The sequence below is a fragment of the Triticum aestivum genome, chromosome 2B (assembly GCF_018294505.1).
Source record: "Triticum aestivum cultivar Chinese Spring chromosome 2B, IWGSC CS RefSeq v2.1, whole genome shotgun sequence".
NCBI lineage: Eukaryota > Viridiplantae > Streptophyta > Magnoliopsida > Poales > Poaceae > Triticum > Triticum aestivum.
Window position 1 is genome coordinate 21,464,288 of NC_057798.1, and position 18,953 is coordinate 21,483,240.

General features: G+C 43.1%; 2 protein-coding genes across 8 annotated transcripts in view; one reads left to right on the forward strand and one right to left on the reverse strand.

The window, feature by feature from the left end:
• Window positions 1–5,041, reverse strand: part of LOC123043186 (protein PAIR1) — a 9,596-nt gene extending 4,555 nt beyond the window's left edge. For 4 of the 7 annotated variants that reach the window (XM_044465559.1, XM_044465558.1, XM_044465556.1 and 1 more), the window contains exons 1-9: window positions 4,588–5,037; window positions 3,544–3,697; window positions 3,173–3,307; window positions 2,977–3,029; window positions 2,688–2,885; window positions 2,224–2,283; window positions 1,731–2,140; window positions 770–935; window positions 352–395 (exon numbers count right to left, since the gene is read on the reverse strand). In XM_044465559.1, coding sequence (XP_044321494.1) covers window positions 352–395; window positions 770–935; window positions 1,731–2,140; window positions 2,224–2,283; window positions 2,688–2,885; window positions 2,977–3,029; window positions 3,173–3,307; window positions 3,544–3,697; window positions 4,588–5,028 — 1,661 coding nt within the window. In that variant the 5' untranslated portion in view covers window positions 5,029–5,037. Of the gene's footprint in view, window positions 1–351; window positions 396–769; window positions 936–1,730; window positions 2,141–2,223; window positions 2,284–2,687; window positions 2,886–2,976; window positions 3,030–3,172; window positions 3,308–3,543; window positions 3,698–4,587 lie in introns of all 7 variants that reach the window. The other 3 variants (XM_044465557.1, XM_044465562.1, XM_044465561.1) reach the window with 3 other exon arrangements.
• A 4,045-nt stretch (window positions 5,042–9,086) lies between these two features.
• LOC123043187 (ABC transporter B family member 25, mitochondrial) lies at window positions 9,087–18,948 on the forward strand (the record flags this gene model as incomplete). Its single annotated transcript, XM_044465563.1, is given in 20 exon segments — window positions 9,087–9,217; window positions 9,952–10,164; window positions 10,820–11,006; window positions 11,173–11,234; window positions 11,790–11,833; window positions 12,107–12,209; window positions 12,354–12,461; window positions 12,606–12,689; window positions 12,800–12,860; window positions 13,232–13,377; window positions 13,663–13,779; window positions 13,896–13,981; window positions 14,282–14,370; window positions 15,240–15,295; window positions 15,426–15,506; window positions 16,259–16,324; window positions 16,419–16,511; window positions 16,618–16,682; window positions 18,070–18,205; window positions 18,457–18,948. Coding segments are annotated over 20 exon segments (2,045 nt in total), but the record flags the coding sequence as incomplete, so codon positions are not given.
• Window positions 18,949–18,953: the final 5 nt, after the last annotated feature.

The window sequence follows — 18,953 nt, forward strand, 5'->3', positions numbered from 1 at the left end:
CCCGCGTCAGCGCCTACAAGCGGAGGGGGAAGAGAGGCCCCACCGCCGCCATGCCCACCGGGCTTTGCCCGACGGAGCTCGCCGGCGGCGGCGGGGGGAGAGGGGAGGGAGGCGGGGCGAGGGCCGCGGCAGGAGAGAATCCTCCCCGGCGCGCGCGGGCGCGCCGCGGGAGGAAAGGGGGGAGGGAGGGAAGGGGGGGAGCGAGGCGGGGGAGGGGCGCCTGACGGCCAGCGGCGGCGGCGGGTGGGAACCCTAGCGGGAGTCGCGAGCGAGCCGAGGCGTTCCCTCTCTTTGAGGCAGGAAACTAGAAACGATATAAGAAAAGCATGCACAAAAAGGAATGAGCTCTACCTGGTTCCATGTTCAGAATCATCGATGATTATTTTAACTGGTTCCTGCATTTTCAAACACAAGTACAGAGCCACGATCACACACTGAATATAATGCAAGCGCAAGTTTTCAGTCTACTGCAGATGCACATACGAAAAGTTACAGCTGCAGCTTCAATCATGTTCCAGTAAATTCAATAATTCATAGGTATGCTTTTTTCAGAACCGTAACTCAATGGTATGCTTTTTTCAGTGGTGTTTTTTTTTCAGAACCAGAACTCAGTGGTATGCTTTTTCAAGAAGGACATTGGCCCTGAACTGTAAGCAGTATTGCACGAAAGCATGAAAATCGTATACGAACTAGCCAACAACATTAGTTTGCTCGAGGAATCCTATACCAATTTCATTATGATGGAAAGGGGCAAGGTATCACAGATTACCTTCTTAGTTGTCTCTTGGGGATTGACCTTTTGATTCAACTTCTCTTTCTGTGCAGGTGCTAGCCTGTAGCTTGTACCAACCATGTGAGCTGCTTTTACCATACCCTCTTCTACCTTTGGCTTCAGAACTGACGCCCTCGTAGCATAAGTGGAACGTGCAGGAAGGCTGACATTAATAAGCAAGCTTTGTCAGAATCCAAAAATCTAAGAAAACAGTGAAGACATAACGTATATGCAGAGTCATATTTGTAGTACAACTGAAAAGTCGTGAATATAATAATCTTGCTGAAGAGTGAAGAGAGAAAGAAAAAGTATTGAAGCAATACAATATGTGTCATTTCATGATTTGGATTGCCAGCATTAAACCAGCTCTGCTCTATCATGAAAATAAGCATCTTACCACAGGATTATGCAGATATGAATGGTTATTTGAACATTTTGAAAAAGTTTAACAATCTTCATACTTGTGTTCAAGGATTTCAAAATTTAGTCTTAGTCAGCACATCAAGAAACCTTTTTTTTAACACCTTTTCATGAAAACTGTGACTTCAATTCTCTAAATTATAGGGCATACATGTCGTGGTTTGATGCCCCTTCTATGTGCAAAAACACCTAGGTTAAATCTGGCATCGTGAGATTCAGGTAAATAAAATCTTGTGAGTAGAATTGAAATAACAGCGAGAAAACTCTCATGAAAAAAGGAGTTTTATCTGTGGCCACACCCATGGTTTTCGAGTCGATGAGTCATTCTGGGGTAGCGACTCGGAAAAAGTCGAGCCTGCAGTTGCGACTAGTCGCGACTCGAGTCATGAGTCGACACTAAGCGACTCGAAATCCATGGCCACACCACATAGCTTTGTATCCCTATCAGAGCAGGATACTTCTAGGAATCTTTGTATAACATCTCTGTATATTTAGCTATCAACTGAACTATGTAAGAAATAGAGACTTAGAATATTACGGTTTTGTTGCCGGTATTTGTTCCATATGGGGCCTTCCATTTGCTACTGGTATTCGGTCCTTCTGGGGCCTTCCATTTATCTCTGGTGTTAGATCCCTCTGGGGCGTTCCATCTGTTACCGGTGTTTGTTTCAGCTGGGACCTTCCATCTCCTACTGGAATCGTCATGGGGCTTCCATTTTTCACTGGTGTTTGGTTCATCAGGGATCGTCCATTTGCTACTGGTGTCTGGTTCATTGTAGACCTTCCATTTGCGACTGGTGATTGGTTCATCAGGGGTCGTTCATTTGCTGCTGGTGTCTGGTTCATTGTAGGTCTTCTATTTGCTACAGACACTCCATTCATCAAGGGACTTCCTTTTGCTAGCATTGGGTTTCTCGGTAGTCTCTCATTGGGGGAGAAGTTCTGGTCCTTCAGCCACGACAGAAAAGACAGTGAGGCAAGGATAACAAAAGACTTATGGATTCGGTTAGTCGAGTAATGAGTAAACATACTGGCAGCATTGACATTGCAGCAGGCCTAGTATTCAGAGACCTGATATCTCTAACAACCCCCTGCATGAAGAGACAAAAGATCAGGCAGTTGTAGTGCAAAACTATCAACATTTGTTTCTTCAGCACGAAAAGGGAATGCCACTTGATAGACAGGACTCTGAGCTTTTTGAGCCATCTCAAAGACAAAGTAAACGCTAGCACCTACTGAGAATGCTGAATGTTATGTGACAGGATTATTATACATGGTGTTATTTGAAGAATCTAGATACATGAAGAGATTTCTGAAAACTTATACGTTTTATATGGAACTGAACCCATACATATGGAGACAACAGAGAACTTGGGATACTGGTACATTAATTACTTATGTGCACATGCCAACCATCAGGACAATTCCTAAAAGACAAAATGTACCAAAAAAAGATGTAACAAAGCTAGCGGTAGATTAGCAGCAGAAGAAGTACCTCCATGTCCTTTGTAAGAACCCTGAAGATGTCACCATGCAGCTCTCTTAAATCTGCTTGCACTTGTTTTGGACAGACTGAAACGACCAAAGACATCTCATTCAATTTGCTGGTGCGAGAGTTGAGAACATTCAGCTGATCAGAGTTGCTTTTCATGCTGTTTTCAGCAAGTACTTTGAGATCATTTTGTCCTTTAATCTGCGATAACATGTTTGAATATATCAAACTTTGTTGCCTTTGCAAACAATGAAATGGTAGGAGAAAGAACTGAGACATCAACTTCTCTTACAATTTTCTGAAGTGTATCCTCTAGGAGATCAAACTTTTGCTGCACACCACCAGCTGCACATAACAGATAAATACGATTCAGTTATATGATGCATCAGTTGTCGAAGAAGAAGAAAAATGAAAGTGCAAGTTTATGAGCAAAGCAGAAGCTGCTGCAATTCCTATTATGATCAACAGTGCCGGTTTGCAAGGCTTACATTCAACCGATGCGTCCTTCATGGTTCTGTTTAACTGAATAACATCAGTTTGTACCGAGTCCAATACCATCCCCACCTTGTGTACTGAACCTGACAGCTGCTGAAACCTGCACTCAGCGTCCTCATTAACCCGACCTGTTGAAATGCTACCATCATCAGGCACACCAAACAAAACATACCCACGGAATAATGATGGTGAGGTCTAGACACAGAACGGCTTCCGGTGCTCTTTCTTACCATAAAAGCACACACCAGTCGAGTTTACATGCCCAGACAATGAGATAAAACAGAGGTGAACAGGAAAATTGTTGCTGAAGTTGGTGTGAGACGTTAAATCAATCGGATGCATAGCTTGGGGATTCAGAGCTTACATCTAGTGTCTGTAGGAGAGGGGTTCCAGCGCAGGGTAGTGCTGCTGGGTATGATCACCGGTTGCTGCTGCTGGGGTTCTTCTTGTGCACCACATGCTGAACTGGGAGGAAATGGAGGCATCCTCTCCGACGAGTCGTCATGCAAGCCAAATCCCTGGCCACCGGTGAGATGAAAAATGGAGGTCAAAATTGGGGTACACATATTTCGTACTCCCTCCGTCCGGAAATACTTGTCGGAGGAATGGATGTATCTAGTCGTGTTTTAGTTTTAGATGCATCCATTTTTACCCATTTTCGCGACAAGTATTTCCGGACGGAGGGAGTAGTTAGTAAGCTGTGAGTAGGAAGACAGGTGCTGTTAGTGAAACATTTAGCAGCAAGACAACGAGCAGAAGCTGCATCTATAATAAGGAGGTCAGTCCAGCAGAAGCGAGGCACAAATACAGATAAACTACCATGGACCCAGACCTCATGCTTCAGTACAGTGCAACAGACAAAAATACCACAACCTGAAGTCATCCATCATGCTTTTATGGATAACGCAGAAGTTATTCACGACGAACAGAAGTTGCATACAGTGGACCGCTTCTCTAATATATTGTGTCAAGTCCGGCAGAATGCAGATAAACTACCTAAGGCACAATGCCACCACATCCATAGCAAGAACGGTAGACTGTTCGTTTGCTCGCAAAATGAAGATTGGGCAAGCAGGCAATCTCTCGGATAGGTTGGTACTGTGCACTATTCTGCAGCATATATATACTAGACTAGATAGGTTGCACGAACGATTATTCCGAGTTTCCAAGCATATAATCAATCAATCAATCGGCTGGTGAATTCGAACTGCTAATTCCACGACACGTGAATCATCATCACCCAGACCCAGCCAATTCATCGGAAACGCCGCTAGAGTTATCCACTGAACCAATTAAGTGGCGCTGACGAACTGAACTGAACGAACCAAAAAAAAAAACACCGGATCCACGAACCAATTCAGTGGCAACAGCGGGGAGGAAGGGGGAGCGATGCGGCTGCGCAGGAGACCTGGTGGCGCGCGGGCGTGGGACGGTGGAGGGTCTGGTCGACGAAGGCCTCCGACTCCGGGAGCCGCGGCAGCTTCGGGCGCGGGAGCGAGAAGGCCTGCTGCTGCTGCGACGGCGCCGCCTGGGGCGGATTCCCCGCCGCCGACGCCGCGGAGGAAGAAGCAGGGGGCGCGCCGGCCCTCCCGCCGCCGCTCCTGGTCCGAAATCGAACCGCCGCACGTTTCAGCGGCAGCAGCGGACGGGGATAGGGGGGAGGGAAACGGAGGGGGGCCGGTCTTAACCGGGCGGGGGGAGAGAGACGGCGCGGAGGTCGCACGCGCTGTTGGTCCCGCGCTTCATCGGCTCCTCCTCCCTTCCCTTCCCCGGCGAGACGGCGGCGATGGCCGGCGAGGAGGAGCGGAGCACCAGGAAGGAAATTTGAACCAGAGGGAGGGAGTTGCATCCTTGATGGTGATGCTGCTCACTCATCTAGTCGGTGCCACGAAAACCAGCCGAGTTATATGGACCGTTGGATGGAGCCATGGATAGCCGTCCGATCTATCCCACGTGAGCAGTGCCAACCTCTCTCCAACAAGAGCATTGTTGCAATCAGCCGAACCAATGTTGTTTTCCTTCCGAAACACATCATTTGTTGCAAAGACAAAACCCCTTTTTGAAATTGGGCAGCTACTACAAGGAGGGAGAATTGAGTTTGTTGCGGCACCTGACTGAGTTGGGGAGTCCTCCGCCGTCGGGAATATGCTTCTTTGTCATAGTCGCAACAGGGGATCTGTGGGGATGCAGAAGTCACGACGATCCCCTCGCCCTTGTCAATCACCGTTGCAGGGGGAGTCTAGATGTCGCCTACCCTCGCCATCGTAGGTCGCCACCCCTACCCTTGCCACCGTCGGTCGCCGCTGCGGGGCACCCAACGCATGGCCGGCCTGCAACCCCCTTGTTGCGGTCAAAAGGATTGCAACAGCGTCCCACTAGTAGAAAAATGACCTAATGTGAGACACATTAGTCTCGGTTCAATTTTGGCCCGGTACTAATGGTACCATTAGTCCCGGTTCGAACGGCTATGCATTAATGCCGGTTCGTGTTGAACCTTTAGTATCGGTTCGTGCCACTAAAGGGGTGGTGGCAGGCTGGCGTCAGGCCGGGGCCCCACGAGCCCCTTTAGTCCCGGTTCGTTGCACAAACCAGTACTACATGGTTCTTCAGCCGAGACTAAAGGGCCCATTTTCAAACTCTATCCCCCCCCTCGATCGCCTTTTTAGTTTTGTAAAAAGAAAAAAAAATGATAAAAACTTCAAAACTTAAAATTCTTCGAGATGTAGTTATGTTACTACATCTACTAGTTAGGAAAATTAAAAAACTTAAATTTAGACATGTTTTACAAAAAAGTGTTATGAAAATGTAAAACGGCCATATCTTTTGCATACGATGTCGAAAAAAACCCGCATAATATATCAAAAAAATCAGCACAAAAATCCGCATCCGGTTTTGACTACATCTATTTAGAATGCTCAAATTTAAGCTTTTAAGCTTTTTAGAATCCTCAAATTCTAAAAGAAAAAAAGATATGCCCAAATTTAAGATTTTTTGAATTTTGGTCAAACTGTGGTCAAACTACTTATTCAAGAAATATTAGTGTTACTAAATAATTATTCAAGAATTTTAGTGTTACTAAATAATTATTTCAGTTTTTTTGAATTTTGGTCAAATCTGGTCAAACTGTGGTCAAATTGTGGTCAAACTATGGTCAAACTACTTATTCAAGAAATATTAGTGTTCGTAAATAATTACTATTTTTAGAATAATAGTTTCAAACTCAAACGGTGAAACGTGTGACCTAATGCTCAAGCTAAACTCATGAGGGTTAATAGGATTGACAGCTTACATTTGTCAGAAAAACAACAACTGCAGACTTGGAAAGTAGGGGGAATAGAACTCCGAAGTTAAGCATGCTCAGGCTGGGGTAGTGAGAGGATGGGTGACCGGCCGAGAAGTTAGACGATTTGGAATGAGTAATCCACACTTGAGCAGTGAAGAGGGGTGATTAGAGACTAAATCATCAAATAATTCAGAAAATTGAAAATAAAAAAAAACAAATTTTCTTTCCTAAATGCCCCCATACCACGGCGCACCACGTGGTGGGCCTTTAGTGGCGGTTAGGTGCCGAACCGGTACTAAAGGGGGGAGGGCGGCCTTTAGTCTCCATCCTTTAGTGTCGGTTGCAGAACCGCACTAAAGGCCCTTACGAACCCCTAATAAAGCTCTGTTTTCTACTAGTCTCCAGTCGCAAACCTGGACTATGTTAGAGATTACACTGAAGCCGTCCGAGAAAAAATAGAAGGAGCTCCTTTAGTCTCGGTTTGTGACAAAAACCGGGACTAAAGGGCCAACCTATAGTCCCACAAACCGGGACTAAAGGGCAATTTTCAAACTCTACGCCCCCCCTTCTATTGCCTTTTCAGTTTTGAAAAAAACAACAAAAGAAAATGATAAAAACTTCAAAAAATAAAATCCTTCGAGATGTAGTTATGTTACTACATCTAGTAGTTAGGGAAATTTAAAAACATAAATTTCTGACATGTTTTGCAAAAAAAGTGTTATGAAAAAGCAAAACGATCATATCTTTTGCATACGATGTCAAAAGAACGCATAATAAATCAAAATGTCCAGCACGAAAATCCGCATCCAAATTCGACGACCTTAGGCCGTTTTGCAAATTTTTAGAATCCTCAAATTCTTAAAGGAAAAAAGTTATGCTCAACTTTCAGTTTTTTGAATTTTGGTTAAATCTGGTCAAACTGTGGTCAAACTATGGTCAAACTACTTATTCAAGAAATACAAGTGTTACTAAATAATTATTTTAGTTTTTTTGAATTTTGGTCAAACTGTGGTCAAACTATGGTCAAATCTGGTCAAACTATTTATTCAAGAAATATTAGTGTTACTAAATAATTATTGTTTTTTAGAATAATAGTTTCAAAAAAAAGTGAAACGTGTGACTTCATGCTCAAGCTAAACTTCTGAGGGATAATATGATTGACATCTTATTATTGTTAGGTAAACAACAAGTGCAGACTTGGAAACTAGGGGGAATAGAACTCGGAAGTTAAGCATGCTCAGGCTGGAGTACTGAGAGGATGGGTGGACCAGCCGGGAAGTTAGACGATTTGGAGCAATGATGAGGGGTGATTAGAGATTAAATCGTCAAATAATTCAGAAATTTGAAAATTTGAAAAAAAATCATTTTTTAAAAAAAATAAAAATAAAAAAGGCCTCCCACCCTGAGCGCGGGCTCGTGCCACGTGGTGGGCCTTTGGTCCCGAGTCGTGCTGAACCAGGACTAAAGGGGGGACCTTTAGTCCCCACCCTTTATTGCCGGTTACAGAACCGGGACTAAATGACCTTACGAACCGGGACTAAAGGACGTTTTTCTATCAGTGTTTGTCCGTCGCCGGATGGGGAGCGCCGCTGCCGTGCCATGCGGCCCTGCTCCAGCATGCTTGCCGTGAGGCACCTCCCGTGGGGCTCCCACTTCCAGCTCCCCACGGCGGGACCGACGGTCTGCCCGCGCCTGACCTCGGGGGCTTTGGACCAGGTTGTAGGGTCTCTCTGGGGCCGCATAAGAGGGGCCGACAAATGACGGAGCCAGCGGGTATTCAATACCCACGGTCGTTGAGCCCAAGAAGATGAGCTTCGGCTCTGGTGGCGGAGCCGGAGCGAGCGAGCGGCGGCGGCATGGTGCAGAACGGAGAGGGGGCACAGGGTGCCGCCGTGAGATCCCGTCCAGAGGTGGAGAGGCCGGCAATCCATCTCTCCTGGGCGTGATTGCTGCTAGTGATGACCAGAAGGTGCGGCGAGACGGCGACTCTGCCATCGGAGAAACCGAACGAGTGGTGAGGGGAAGGGAGAGTGCGTGTGAACTGTCAAGGGTGGCGACCGGAAAGAGCAAGGGGAGTTATGAGATGTCTCTCACACGTGCAGGTGCCCACCTGGCTCGCAAAAAACACCCGGTTTGGCGTTCCTCCAGATCTAGGTCCAGACCTGCTTTGAGATTCGTGCAGGCAATCAAATAGTTCAATTTCTTTCCGTGTGGGACTGGCTGGACCTAATGCAGCCTACCAAACGTATCCCAACAGATCCACGACCAAAAGAAAGATGTAAGCGTAGATGACACATTTATGAACACCATAAACCGGATCTGCGCCACTCATTACACATCCAGCGGTCCATGACACTGCGCCGTAGTGCACGCTCGCATCTGGAGGCTAGTAGATCCGATACAGTGTCACCACGCCCGCGAAATGTCCAGCTCCGCCTCCCAAGGTTGACCGGCCCTCCCTCCCCCCTCTCCCTCGTCGCCGGCCGGGGAGCGCCGCCGCCGCCGCGCCATGCGGCCCTGCTCCCGCGTGCTCGCCGCGAGGCACCTCCTCCGCGGCTCCCGCTTCCAGCTCCCCGCGGCGCTCCGGCGGCCCGACGGTCCGCCCGCGCCGGCGCCGACTCACCTCGGGGGCTTCGGACCAGGCTGCAGGGTCTCTCCGGGGACGGGGGGACGCGCCCCCTTCGGCCGCCCCCGCTGCCTGCTCCCGGGCCCGGCCTTCCCGCCGCGGCGGTCCGCGTGGCCTCTCCGCGACCTGGTAACCTCATCCCAGTTTTTTTTAACGCTGAGATGCGCAGATATTAGAGTCATACATAGATATGCAGTATCGATGTTTTACTGAAGTAAGTGAGAATTTCCCAGTAAATCAGTAAGTAGCCTAGAATAGATTCATAGATATATACAGTGTCAATGACTCACCGAGATGCATAGATAACAGATTCACGGATATGTACAGTATCAATGTTTGCTGAAGCAAGTGATAATTTCCTGGTAAAACAGTAGTGCGCAATAGTGCGCTAATAATAATGAATCACAAGTGCTGGAGTTAGCGGGAGCTGTTGATTGGGCTTCAGTTTCTTGTCCAGTGGTCGCCGAGGGATGAATCCAGACACTAACTTAAGTGTAGCCTTATTTCTGTCTGCATACGAAGTTTTCTCTGTTGAGAACCTGAGACAACCTGCGACCTCATTGTGTTTCTGTGTGAAAATCAGTTTCTGGCCTAATCTGCCAAAGCACAAACTTAAGAACAAGTGTGGAGCCGAGCGCATGGTAGTATTGCAATTTTCTCTCTACTTGTTCTGATTCTATGAACTGTAACTGCACTTATCCTGCCCTTTTTTAGCTCCAACTGAAAATATATGGTTACTCAAGTATGGTTCTGTGGACATCAATGGTTAACAAAATGATACAAAGAATTTGATGCATCTGTTATGTTTCTTTTCTTCTGTTTCTTTGCCAAATTATGGTTTCGTGATTCTTACTTGTTTTTAGAGAGGGAATGCATTCTCCACTTCTGCCAATGCTGTGACAGCTGGGAAACCGGCTGATGACAACGAGCATAAAGATGCCCCGAAGAAGGACATCGATGATCAGATAGCAGATATTCAGATCCTTCAAAACCTTTGGAAGTACTTGAGGCTGAACAATAGCCGTGATTTCAACATCAGGATTGTCTTGTCGTTGGGTCTCTTAGTCGGCGCAAAGGTAGATGTTACTCGTGGAAATTGTTCCCTTTACAAATATTATTCGAGCTAAAATAATGCAATCCACTTTTGTTAGCAAATGCTTTTGTTTTCTGCTGTAGTCATTAAGTACTAGCGATCTGCGATGTATTAAAAACCCCATTTGGGCTAACACTTTTCTGTAGAGTCTACCATTGACAATCATGCTGTAGGCTCAAAATTGATAATCTCCTTACCCCACTTCGTTGGAATCCAGTGCATTTGCATTACTCATAGTGTACTGATATTCTTGGCTTTTATACAAATGATCCTTTTGATCTATTCTGATGCAATGTGGTAAAATCAGATGCATCCTATTTGTTGGATGCTTATTTCTTTGTAAAACAAAATAGGTAATTTCTTCTTGTTTAATTGCTCAACAAGGTCTCAAATAGAAATAGTCAACTATCATCATTCTTAAATCAAAGAAAAGAATATTCCCTTGCAGTTATGATATATGCCATGATGAACTTAAAACGTGGAAGCTGTTACATGAAGTTTTTTTTTTTTTGAAACTGTCATCGCGTGGAAGGGCTCCCCATCTGAATTGATCTAATTTCACAAAAGAGAATTGATCCAGGGTTACATGAAGCTTTCAACCTTATCACCTAACCTTTTCTATTTACAATGAACACCAGGTCATAAATGTTCAAGTGCCTTTCTTGTTTAAGCTTGCTATCGATTGGCTTGCAGCACTTGGCGGCGCTGAAGCCTCACTGGCAGGATTTACAGATGCTAATGCAACCCTGTTGGCTCTCTTTGCAAGCCCAGCAGCAGTTCTGATTGGATATGGTATTGCACGGTCAGGAGTATCAGCTTGTACAGGTAAATTTTGTTACAGAACTTGCTTATCAATGTTTTCTTATGCCTGAAAAGCTGCCGAAAGAAACTCAGCATTTTTAGGTTCTCTCTTTCTGCTCTCCCGTCATAACATATACAACTATGTTTTATGCATTATGGCAAATATTTATGGTAAATTTTCTGTTTCCAGAACTGCGGAATGCTTTATTTTCGAAAGTTACCTGGAGAGCCATCCGTTCACTCTCCAGGATGGTAAATTTTGAACCTTTTCATTTCCATGGTATTACTTTTTAGTGAAGTTGTTTGATTACTGTAGCTATCCAGAATTTCAGATATTCCACACAGTATGGATATATCTTGAATGAAGTATATCTTATTTTCTTGCTATACATTTTCTCCTATATGTCCTTATATTCATGAAGATGATGAAAGGTTACTATAAGTGGTATCTGTACATTCTTTTGCTCGAACCCGCACCTAAGTGCATGTCATTTTCAATTAGCAGAAAAATGTCCAAATGGCACAAGGTCTATCTAGCAATAAAAAAAAAACTGAAAGCAAGCAAAACAACGCTAAAGGCCTAACTGAAACTAGAAAAGCTAGAAAAAGGAAAAGAATCATTTGAAGATCTTGCACCTCGCTGGAGCCCAACTATTTTTATCTGTACTTCTGTGAGGATCGAGTGTCATCTGTACATTTGTATCCATTTTCAGTTTTCGATGGACCTGTAGTCCTGCGCAGCTATTTTGATGTTTATCTGTAGACACTTTAAGTATTACTTTAGTTTATTAACTTTTCGTATTGCAGGTGTTTTCTCACTTGCATGAGCTTGATCTTCGTTATCATCTAAGGTACCTGTGAATGCTCTGATTCATGCCATCATGTGTGCTTCAATGTTATCCTTAATTCATTGATTGCCCACACCATATTCCGTGCGGCCAGCAAGGTGCCTCCCTGCTAGCTATTAATCGGCCCTAGGTCTAACTGCTGCTTGTGTAAATCATTGTGGAAACACTTTATAAGAATTCAACACTTGCAGTTATTATGTAGTTGCTGAGTTTTGATGTTTACGAGCTGGGGATTATTTGAATTTTTATGTTCCTTCACCTGTTTATGTTTTTCAGCCGGCAAACTGGAGCTCTAAATCGCATAATTGACAGAGGGAGCAACGCAATAAATTTCATTCTTACGGTGACAGTGTTCAATATTGTTCCCACAATACTAGAGGTACTCAAATTACTTCTCCAACGGTTACTATCCATCAGTTGTGCATATTGCCTGTGATATTGATGTTGCTTTTGGTTGGTGCCACTTATTCTCGGAGCGTTTGCTTGAGCTTTGTCTGCATTGTGTTTTGTTTCGTATTTACAGATTGGTATGGTGTCAAGTATACTTGCCTACAAGTTCGGCTCCACTTTTGCTTGGATTACTTCAGTTTCAGTTGCTACTTATATTGTTTTCACTTTGGCTTTGACACAGGTGCGAACGCTGTACTCTGTCATCACAGCTGTAGTCTTAGGATATTCTTGCTTACATAAATGCTCAATCTAATATATCTATTGATCACTTTTGTATCATGTCTTACTCTTATTCCTCTCATCGCTTTCTGTTTCTTTATTGCAGTGGCGGACGAAGTTCAGGACAGCCATGAATAAAGCTGATAATGCTTCTGGTGCAGTGGCAGTTGACTCCCTTCTGAATTACGAGGTCATCCCATGGTTATCCCATCCATTAATCTGGTGTTTGGTCTATTTCTCTAATCTTCAATATCTTAATTCAAGCATTTTCGTATCAATCTTTACTCTGATTGTCTACAGACTGTCAAATACTTCAACAATGAGCAATTTGAAGTTCAGAAGTATGACAAATATTTAAAGAGTGAGTACATGTGTCCATTCATTCTTGGGAGATGTCATTATAGAGCGGAAATGCACAGCTACTCACCTATTTGACCGACTGGCATTAAATATATGTTCACCTTTCTAACAAAACTGCAGACACTGAAAAATTACAGTTTGATACATATGAAATTTCTGATGTCTATGTTTCACATCTGTGTATATTGAAACCTGGTAGTTAAAAACAAAAACTAAATAAGATTAATACTTAAGAAAGTGTCAAATAAAACATTAAGTTATGCTGTAACATTAGGTGAATCTTAAATGGGATTACCATTGCATACACCATAAGTTAGTTTCGTTTGATATTTTTTATCTATTAACTAGTGTTTTCTTTAACAATGTGCTCAGGATACGAGGATGCTGCACTGAAAGCCCAAAGTAGCCTTGCCTACTTGAACTTTGGGCAAAATGTTATATTTAGTTTGACATTATCCACAGCAATGGTTTTGAGCTCATATGGTATAATGAGTGGTGCTCTGACTGTCGGTGATTTGGTAATTCTTCATGTCAATCATTTGTGTTTTATATCTTCTGTCGTTTCATTTCTGAGATCACTTTGACATACTGAGGTAGCAACCCATGCACACAAAAGTAGAAAGATATGTAACTGCAGTAAGGTAATGTTTTCCCAATATTACCTCAGGTTGTTAGAAGTGAAAAGTGTAACTGGAAAATAAAAATCTTTAAAAATGACTTGACATGAAGCTTCAGTTCTTTTCGGTTTTCTGCCTTAGTCTTGCGGTTGCATTTGATTGATGTATTGAAATCTTGCCATACAGGTCATGGTTAATGGACTTCTATTCCAGCTCTCAGTGCCTCTGAACTTCCTTGGTAGTGTATATCGAGAATCTAGACAAAGCCTAATTGACATGAAGTCCATGTTTCAATTGCTTGAGGTAAAAGCTTCGTAGTCATAGACTCGTATTGCTTAGTGCCTAATGGCATGCAGTTTTAATTTATCTTTAAAACCATGGTCTCAAAGACCTTAGAACTATTCATTGCGTCTTTTCAGGAAAAACCTGGAATAAAAGATGAGCTTCATGCACAACCTTTGCAGTTCAAGGGAGGATGCATTGAATTCGAGAATGTCCATTTTGGGTAAGTTCTGTCCTCTGTTAGCTTGTTAAGTGCCGCTAAGTGCTTATGCTATTTCCAAAAAGTAATACCACATAAGTAGCAAGTTTCAAAGCATCTCAACACTAAGGAGCTTATTTTGTTTTAACCATTGATAGTCAACACAATGGTACTCCCTCCGCTCCAAATTAATCGACGCTTGTTTAGTACAAAGTTAGAACAATATGTAAATATGACGCATGAGGTAGTATAGCTGTAATTAGAACAATCTTATTCTGTGCCATATTTATTTTATGGGTAGCTGAGAGATTTGATTTCTTCCAGGTATGTACCAGAAAGGCAGATTCTTAATGGGGCCACTTTCACTGTACCGGCAGGAAAAAGTGTGGCAATTGTTGGAACTAGTGGCAGCGGTAAAGCTAACCTTGTTTACTTAACTAATGTTAATGTCAATGCTATCAGCTATCTTATGTTTGTGTTTCCAAATATAACATTCAAATTCATGGGCCTGGTTGCCTCACGGGTTTTGTGGTGCCGAGTAGAATTGTTAGCATATCATATTTGTAGACCTATAGGTCATTTGTGGTGGATATCATAAGCCACTTCTGAAAATAGAGATCAAAATGTGAATGTATGGAGGGCTTTCTTGGAATTTGAAGCTCATCTTGAAGTGCCCTTATACACACCTCTACGTAATTATACAAGAGTTGACACCTCACTGTTAGTTGCTACTATTAACATGATTTTTTTGTAGAGTTAATTGGATCGTCTGTTTTTGTAGTGTTTCTCTAGACGTGCAATGTGATGACATATCTCAGTTGTGATTAGCAAGAACTTTGATTTATTTTATAGATCTTTAAATACGCTATTCAGAAATCTTAGTAGGGAAAGCATCAGCAATATCTTACTCCGTCCCATAATATAAGAGCGTTTTTGACACTATTATGGGAAGCAGGAGTATAATACAAGATCTTCATATATATTTGGCCAATGCATGATTTTGTAACATGCTGTTTTGTCATGGCAAATGGGGAAAAAGTAATGAAGGATACCATATTTTTCTGTAATGGATGTACAAACTTTTTATCCAAAATATTTATAGGGCTTATTTCATTTTCATATGATTATTCTGTATAGCTTTGCTTCTGCATTTTATATGAGTCCAAATCTTGTCTACAGGATTTACAGCGCATAGTGTTTAGTCTTTGCTTTAATGTGAACCATAAAAGAATTATTACTTCTGGGTGAGTGACTGTGCATTAACTAGTCCTTTCTTCTACAGGAAAGTCAACCATACTTAGGCTTCTCTTTAGATTTTTTGATTCAACTTCAGGATCTGTAAGAACACACGCATCAATCTCCCTTTTGATTTCCTGCTCATGAATTGATGCCCCTGAAGGCTTCTCAAGTTTGTCATGTACTTTAAAGTTTCTGTTCTTGTGATACCTTTGTTCTCTCTTCCTGGCAGATACGAATAGACGGGCAAGATATTCGGGGAGTCACACTGGAGAGTCTTCGGAAGTCTCTTGGTGTTGTGCCACAGGATACGGTTAGCCACCTGATACTCTATTCTCTGTCAATGCTTTAATTTATCCTACTTCTGTTGTCCTCTTACGGAATCTACTAACTTGTGCTGTAGTATCAAAATGTATTCCTATACGATTTACTTTTGAAAAGGATTTTTTTTTTGCATTATTAAGTTCTGTTTTAGAAAGCCAAGTTTCCATGTAAAACCATCGTACAGAAGAATAGCTTTTGCAGCACATCAGCTTCCCCACCACATCTGCTTCTGTTGAGGCCACAACCCACAGACAGGGCCTAAGAACTTCATTGTTGTACATTTCCTCATTATTTATTTGGAACCAAATACAAATCCTTTTTTTTATTGAAATACAAATTGAAGTATCACTACATGTGGGATAAGGAATCTATTTAACACATAAGGAGGGCCAATGGACAATTGAGTACTGAGCCAAGTCCAGTAGTAACTGGTAAGGACTTGCCGGTGTGTTCTTGCCTACTAGGGTCCTACTCCTTTCAAGAGTGAATTCTGGTATATCATGAGTATTTCGACCTAAATTAGAACTGCATCGGGCTCATCCCTTGTTGGACATCCACAGGGCTTCAGCATTGTTGGACTAGTTTAAAAGGTTCCAATAGATAATTGAAAAGATATGGTGCTGCTGTATGCAAACTTTCTTCAGCGTCATAGAATCTTGGAATAGACTGGATTTGTTTTTTCTTTCGGGAATCAGGTCAATTCATTTTGTCTCCAAACTTACACCATTAATACCATTACAGGTACTTTTCAATGACACAATTAAGCATAATATACAATATGGGCTGTTATCAGCAAATGATGAAGAGGTAAAATGTTCTTTCAATCAATATGGGAGTGTTATAGCATGGTCATATGTTTTTTTTGTGAAGCTAATGTAGTCTTTTCCAATTTTCCATACAGGTTTACGATGCTGCTCGACGCGCCTCTATCCATGATACAATTATGAACTTTCCTGACAAGTATGACACGGTTGTGGGAGAGCGTGGATTGAAGGTAAGACATGGCCTCGTTTTGTGCAAAATCAGGAAATGTTGTAACCTTTTGTTCTATGACAACAGCTCAGCATATCTCAAGAACTGTGGCTTGGCTGTTTTTGCAGTTAAGTGGTGGTGAGAAACAACGAGTCTCAATTGCTCGTGTATTCTTGAAGGAGCCTTCCGTTCTGTGAGTTCCTCTCATACATTTTCTGTGGAATATGTACCTAAAGTGCACATCATTTTGTATTAGTACTTACAGCCAAAAGCTCAAAGAAAAAAAATCAGAACAAAAGAAACAAATGAGCTGTACAGCTAAACTACTCAAAAACCATCTGGTGGGCAAGCATGTTGTGGCTGCCTCCTCAGCGCCTTTGCACCAGCGATCATCCAGAGTATTGCCTCCAGGAGTATCGTGTCCACCAGTCTCTGCAACCTCTGGTTGCGCTGTCAAAAAAGTGGTCATTTTGAAGTCGCCAGATGTGCCACATCATTAGAGAGATTAGGCAACATGATCCCTTAACTTATCAACCCTGGCGCACTCTGCAGCATGGTCCAGCCGGGGCACCTGCTCATCGCCTGCCTGAGGCCATTGGAATTGTAGAGAGAACTGTCTGCCATCCTACACCCGTTCGAAGAAGTCGTCAGTGAGGATGTGTGACATGGTCTCGGCTGTCTGGTCGCACAGAGGGGCAGGCAGGCGGATGCGGTAGTTCTCTGCTCCAGTCTTTCTGCCATCTACACCCATTCTCCATCGCTAACCACACGAACACCTTGCACTTGAGGGGAGCCCAGCCCTCAGACGGCACGCCACATAGGAGACTCGGCCGTACTTATCTACACATTGAAAGCACAGTCCATTCTCACGCTGAAAATCTCGCAGCTGATGACCGCGAGTGAAATCGGCAGCAGCTGAACGCTTCTGCCAATCGGAAGATGCAGGAGGGACAGTGCTGGGTGCACGTTGAGCTCATCCTCCTGAATGCGAGCTAAGGCGACTGCGCTAGTGGCACTTGAGGGAGCTTGCAAATGAACAGAAGCGACGGCACCATAGAACTTGATGGTCGTGCTCCATCTGGTACAGGAGCTTGCATGGCGCTCAAGATCTGCCGTGTTGCTGCCAAAGCTTTGAAGGCGCCGTCCCAGCTCAACTTCAAATCAATCCAACCCGGACAAGGATTTTGTGTTGCTGAACCGGAATCGAGCAGCACCTTTCACGGTGGACGTTATGGATTGATCGTGAGATTTCATGAGCGCAGACGGAGCGGATTCCAGCTCTTATACCAGTTTGTGAGGCCTTGTGAAGGAATCCTCACAACTAGGGCACCGCGGCTGTGTTAGTGGATCGAAAGAAAAGGGGATGAGGATACAGAGTATGAGATGAGAGCTTCAGAGTTTATCCTATCTCAGATGCTTATCAAACAACTTTGCCTGTTTAAAAAAACGTGAGTTAGGCCTGCTAAAAGGGTTTGATGTTTGAACTAATTCCAGATACTTATCAAACAATTTTTTGAGTGCAAATAATGGGCTTAGGAATTTCCCTCACTGAATTAACTTTCTTACCTGATTCCTACCAGGTTATGTGATGAAGCTACAAGCGCACTGGATAGCACTACTGAATCATCGATTTTGAATTCTCTAATGTCTTTATCCGTCGATCGAACCTCAATATTTATTGCTCATCGACTCACAACTGCAATGCTATGCGACGAGGTATTCATATCTCTGCACATACATAAACAGTACAGCATACATATCTGAAAAAAATAATATCACTTCTTGCTATATCGACGATCAATATATGAATACTAAGCCAGGTTTACAGCCATAAAAGTTGCTATTGCAACTGTTCATGAAATTGCTGTACTTATTATGGGCTAAACTCCTTTATACTTCGAACCCATCTATTGAAAATCATTCACTTCCATAATTCCCATGTAAGTAATCTTTCAACTGATTTTCAGATCATCGTCTTCGAGAATGGAAGAGTAGTTGAACAAGGACCACATGATCATCTTCTGTCGAAGCGCGGGCGTTATGCCGAACTTTGGTCCCAGCAGAATACAACTGAAGCCAGTTGATGCTTCTGCTTTTGGTACATAAGTTTGATAGACCCAATACGTTTTCCCTTTGCATGGGAAAACAATACACAGCCATACTTCAACGGAAGCAGGTTTTTATTTGTCTGCCTTGTAAATGGAGTTCTTGAGATTTCAGGTACTGGGGAAACAGAAATTTACAGTTGAGGGGGAAATTCTCCATTTCATAGAGCCGAGAGGCGAAATTTTCCTGTACAGATATCTAAAATACTGGCGTATGTCCATATGTATGTAATAATTTTTTTACTACATGGAATAAGTAAATAGTTTTTGCTGTTTTATGACGCTGGCTGGAAGGTAGCTTAATGTAGTAACATAGTACTAACATTCACATATTCAATTATTTTCATTTACATACCTGT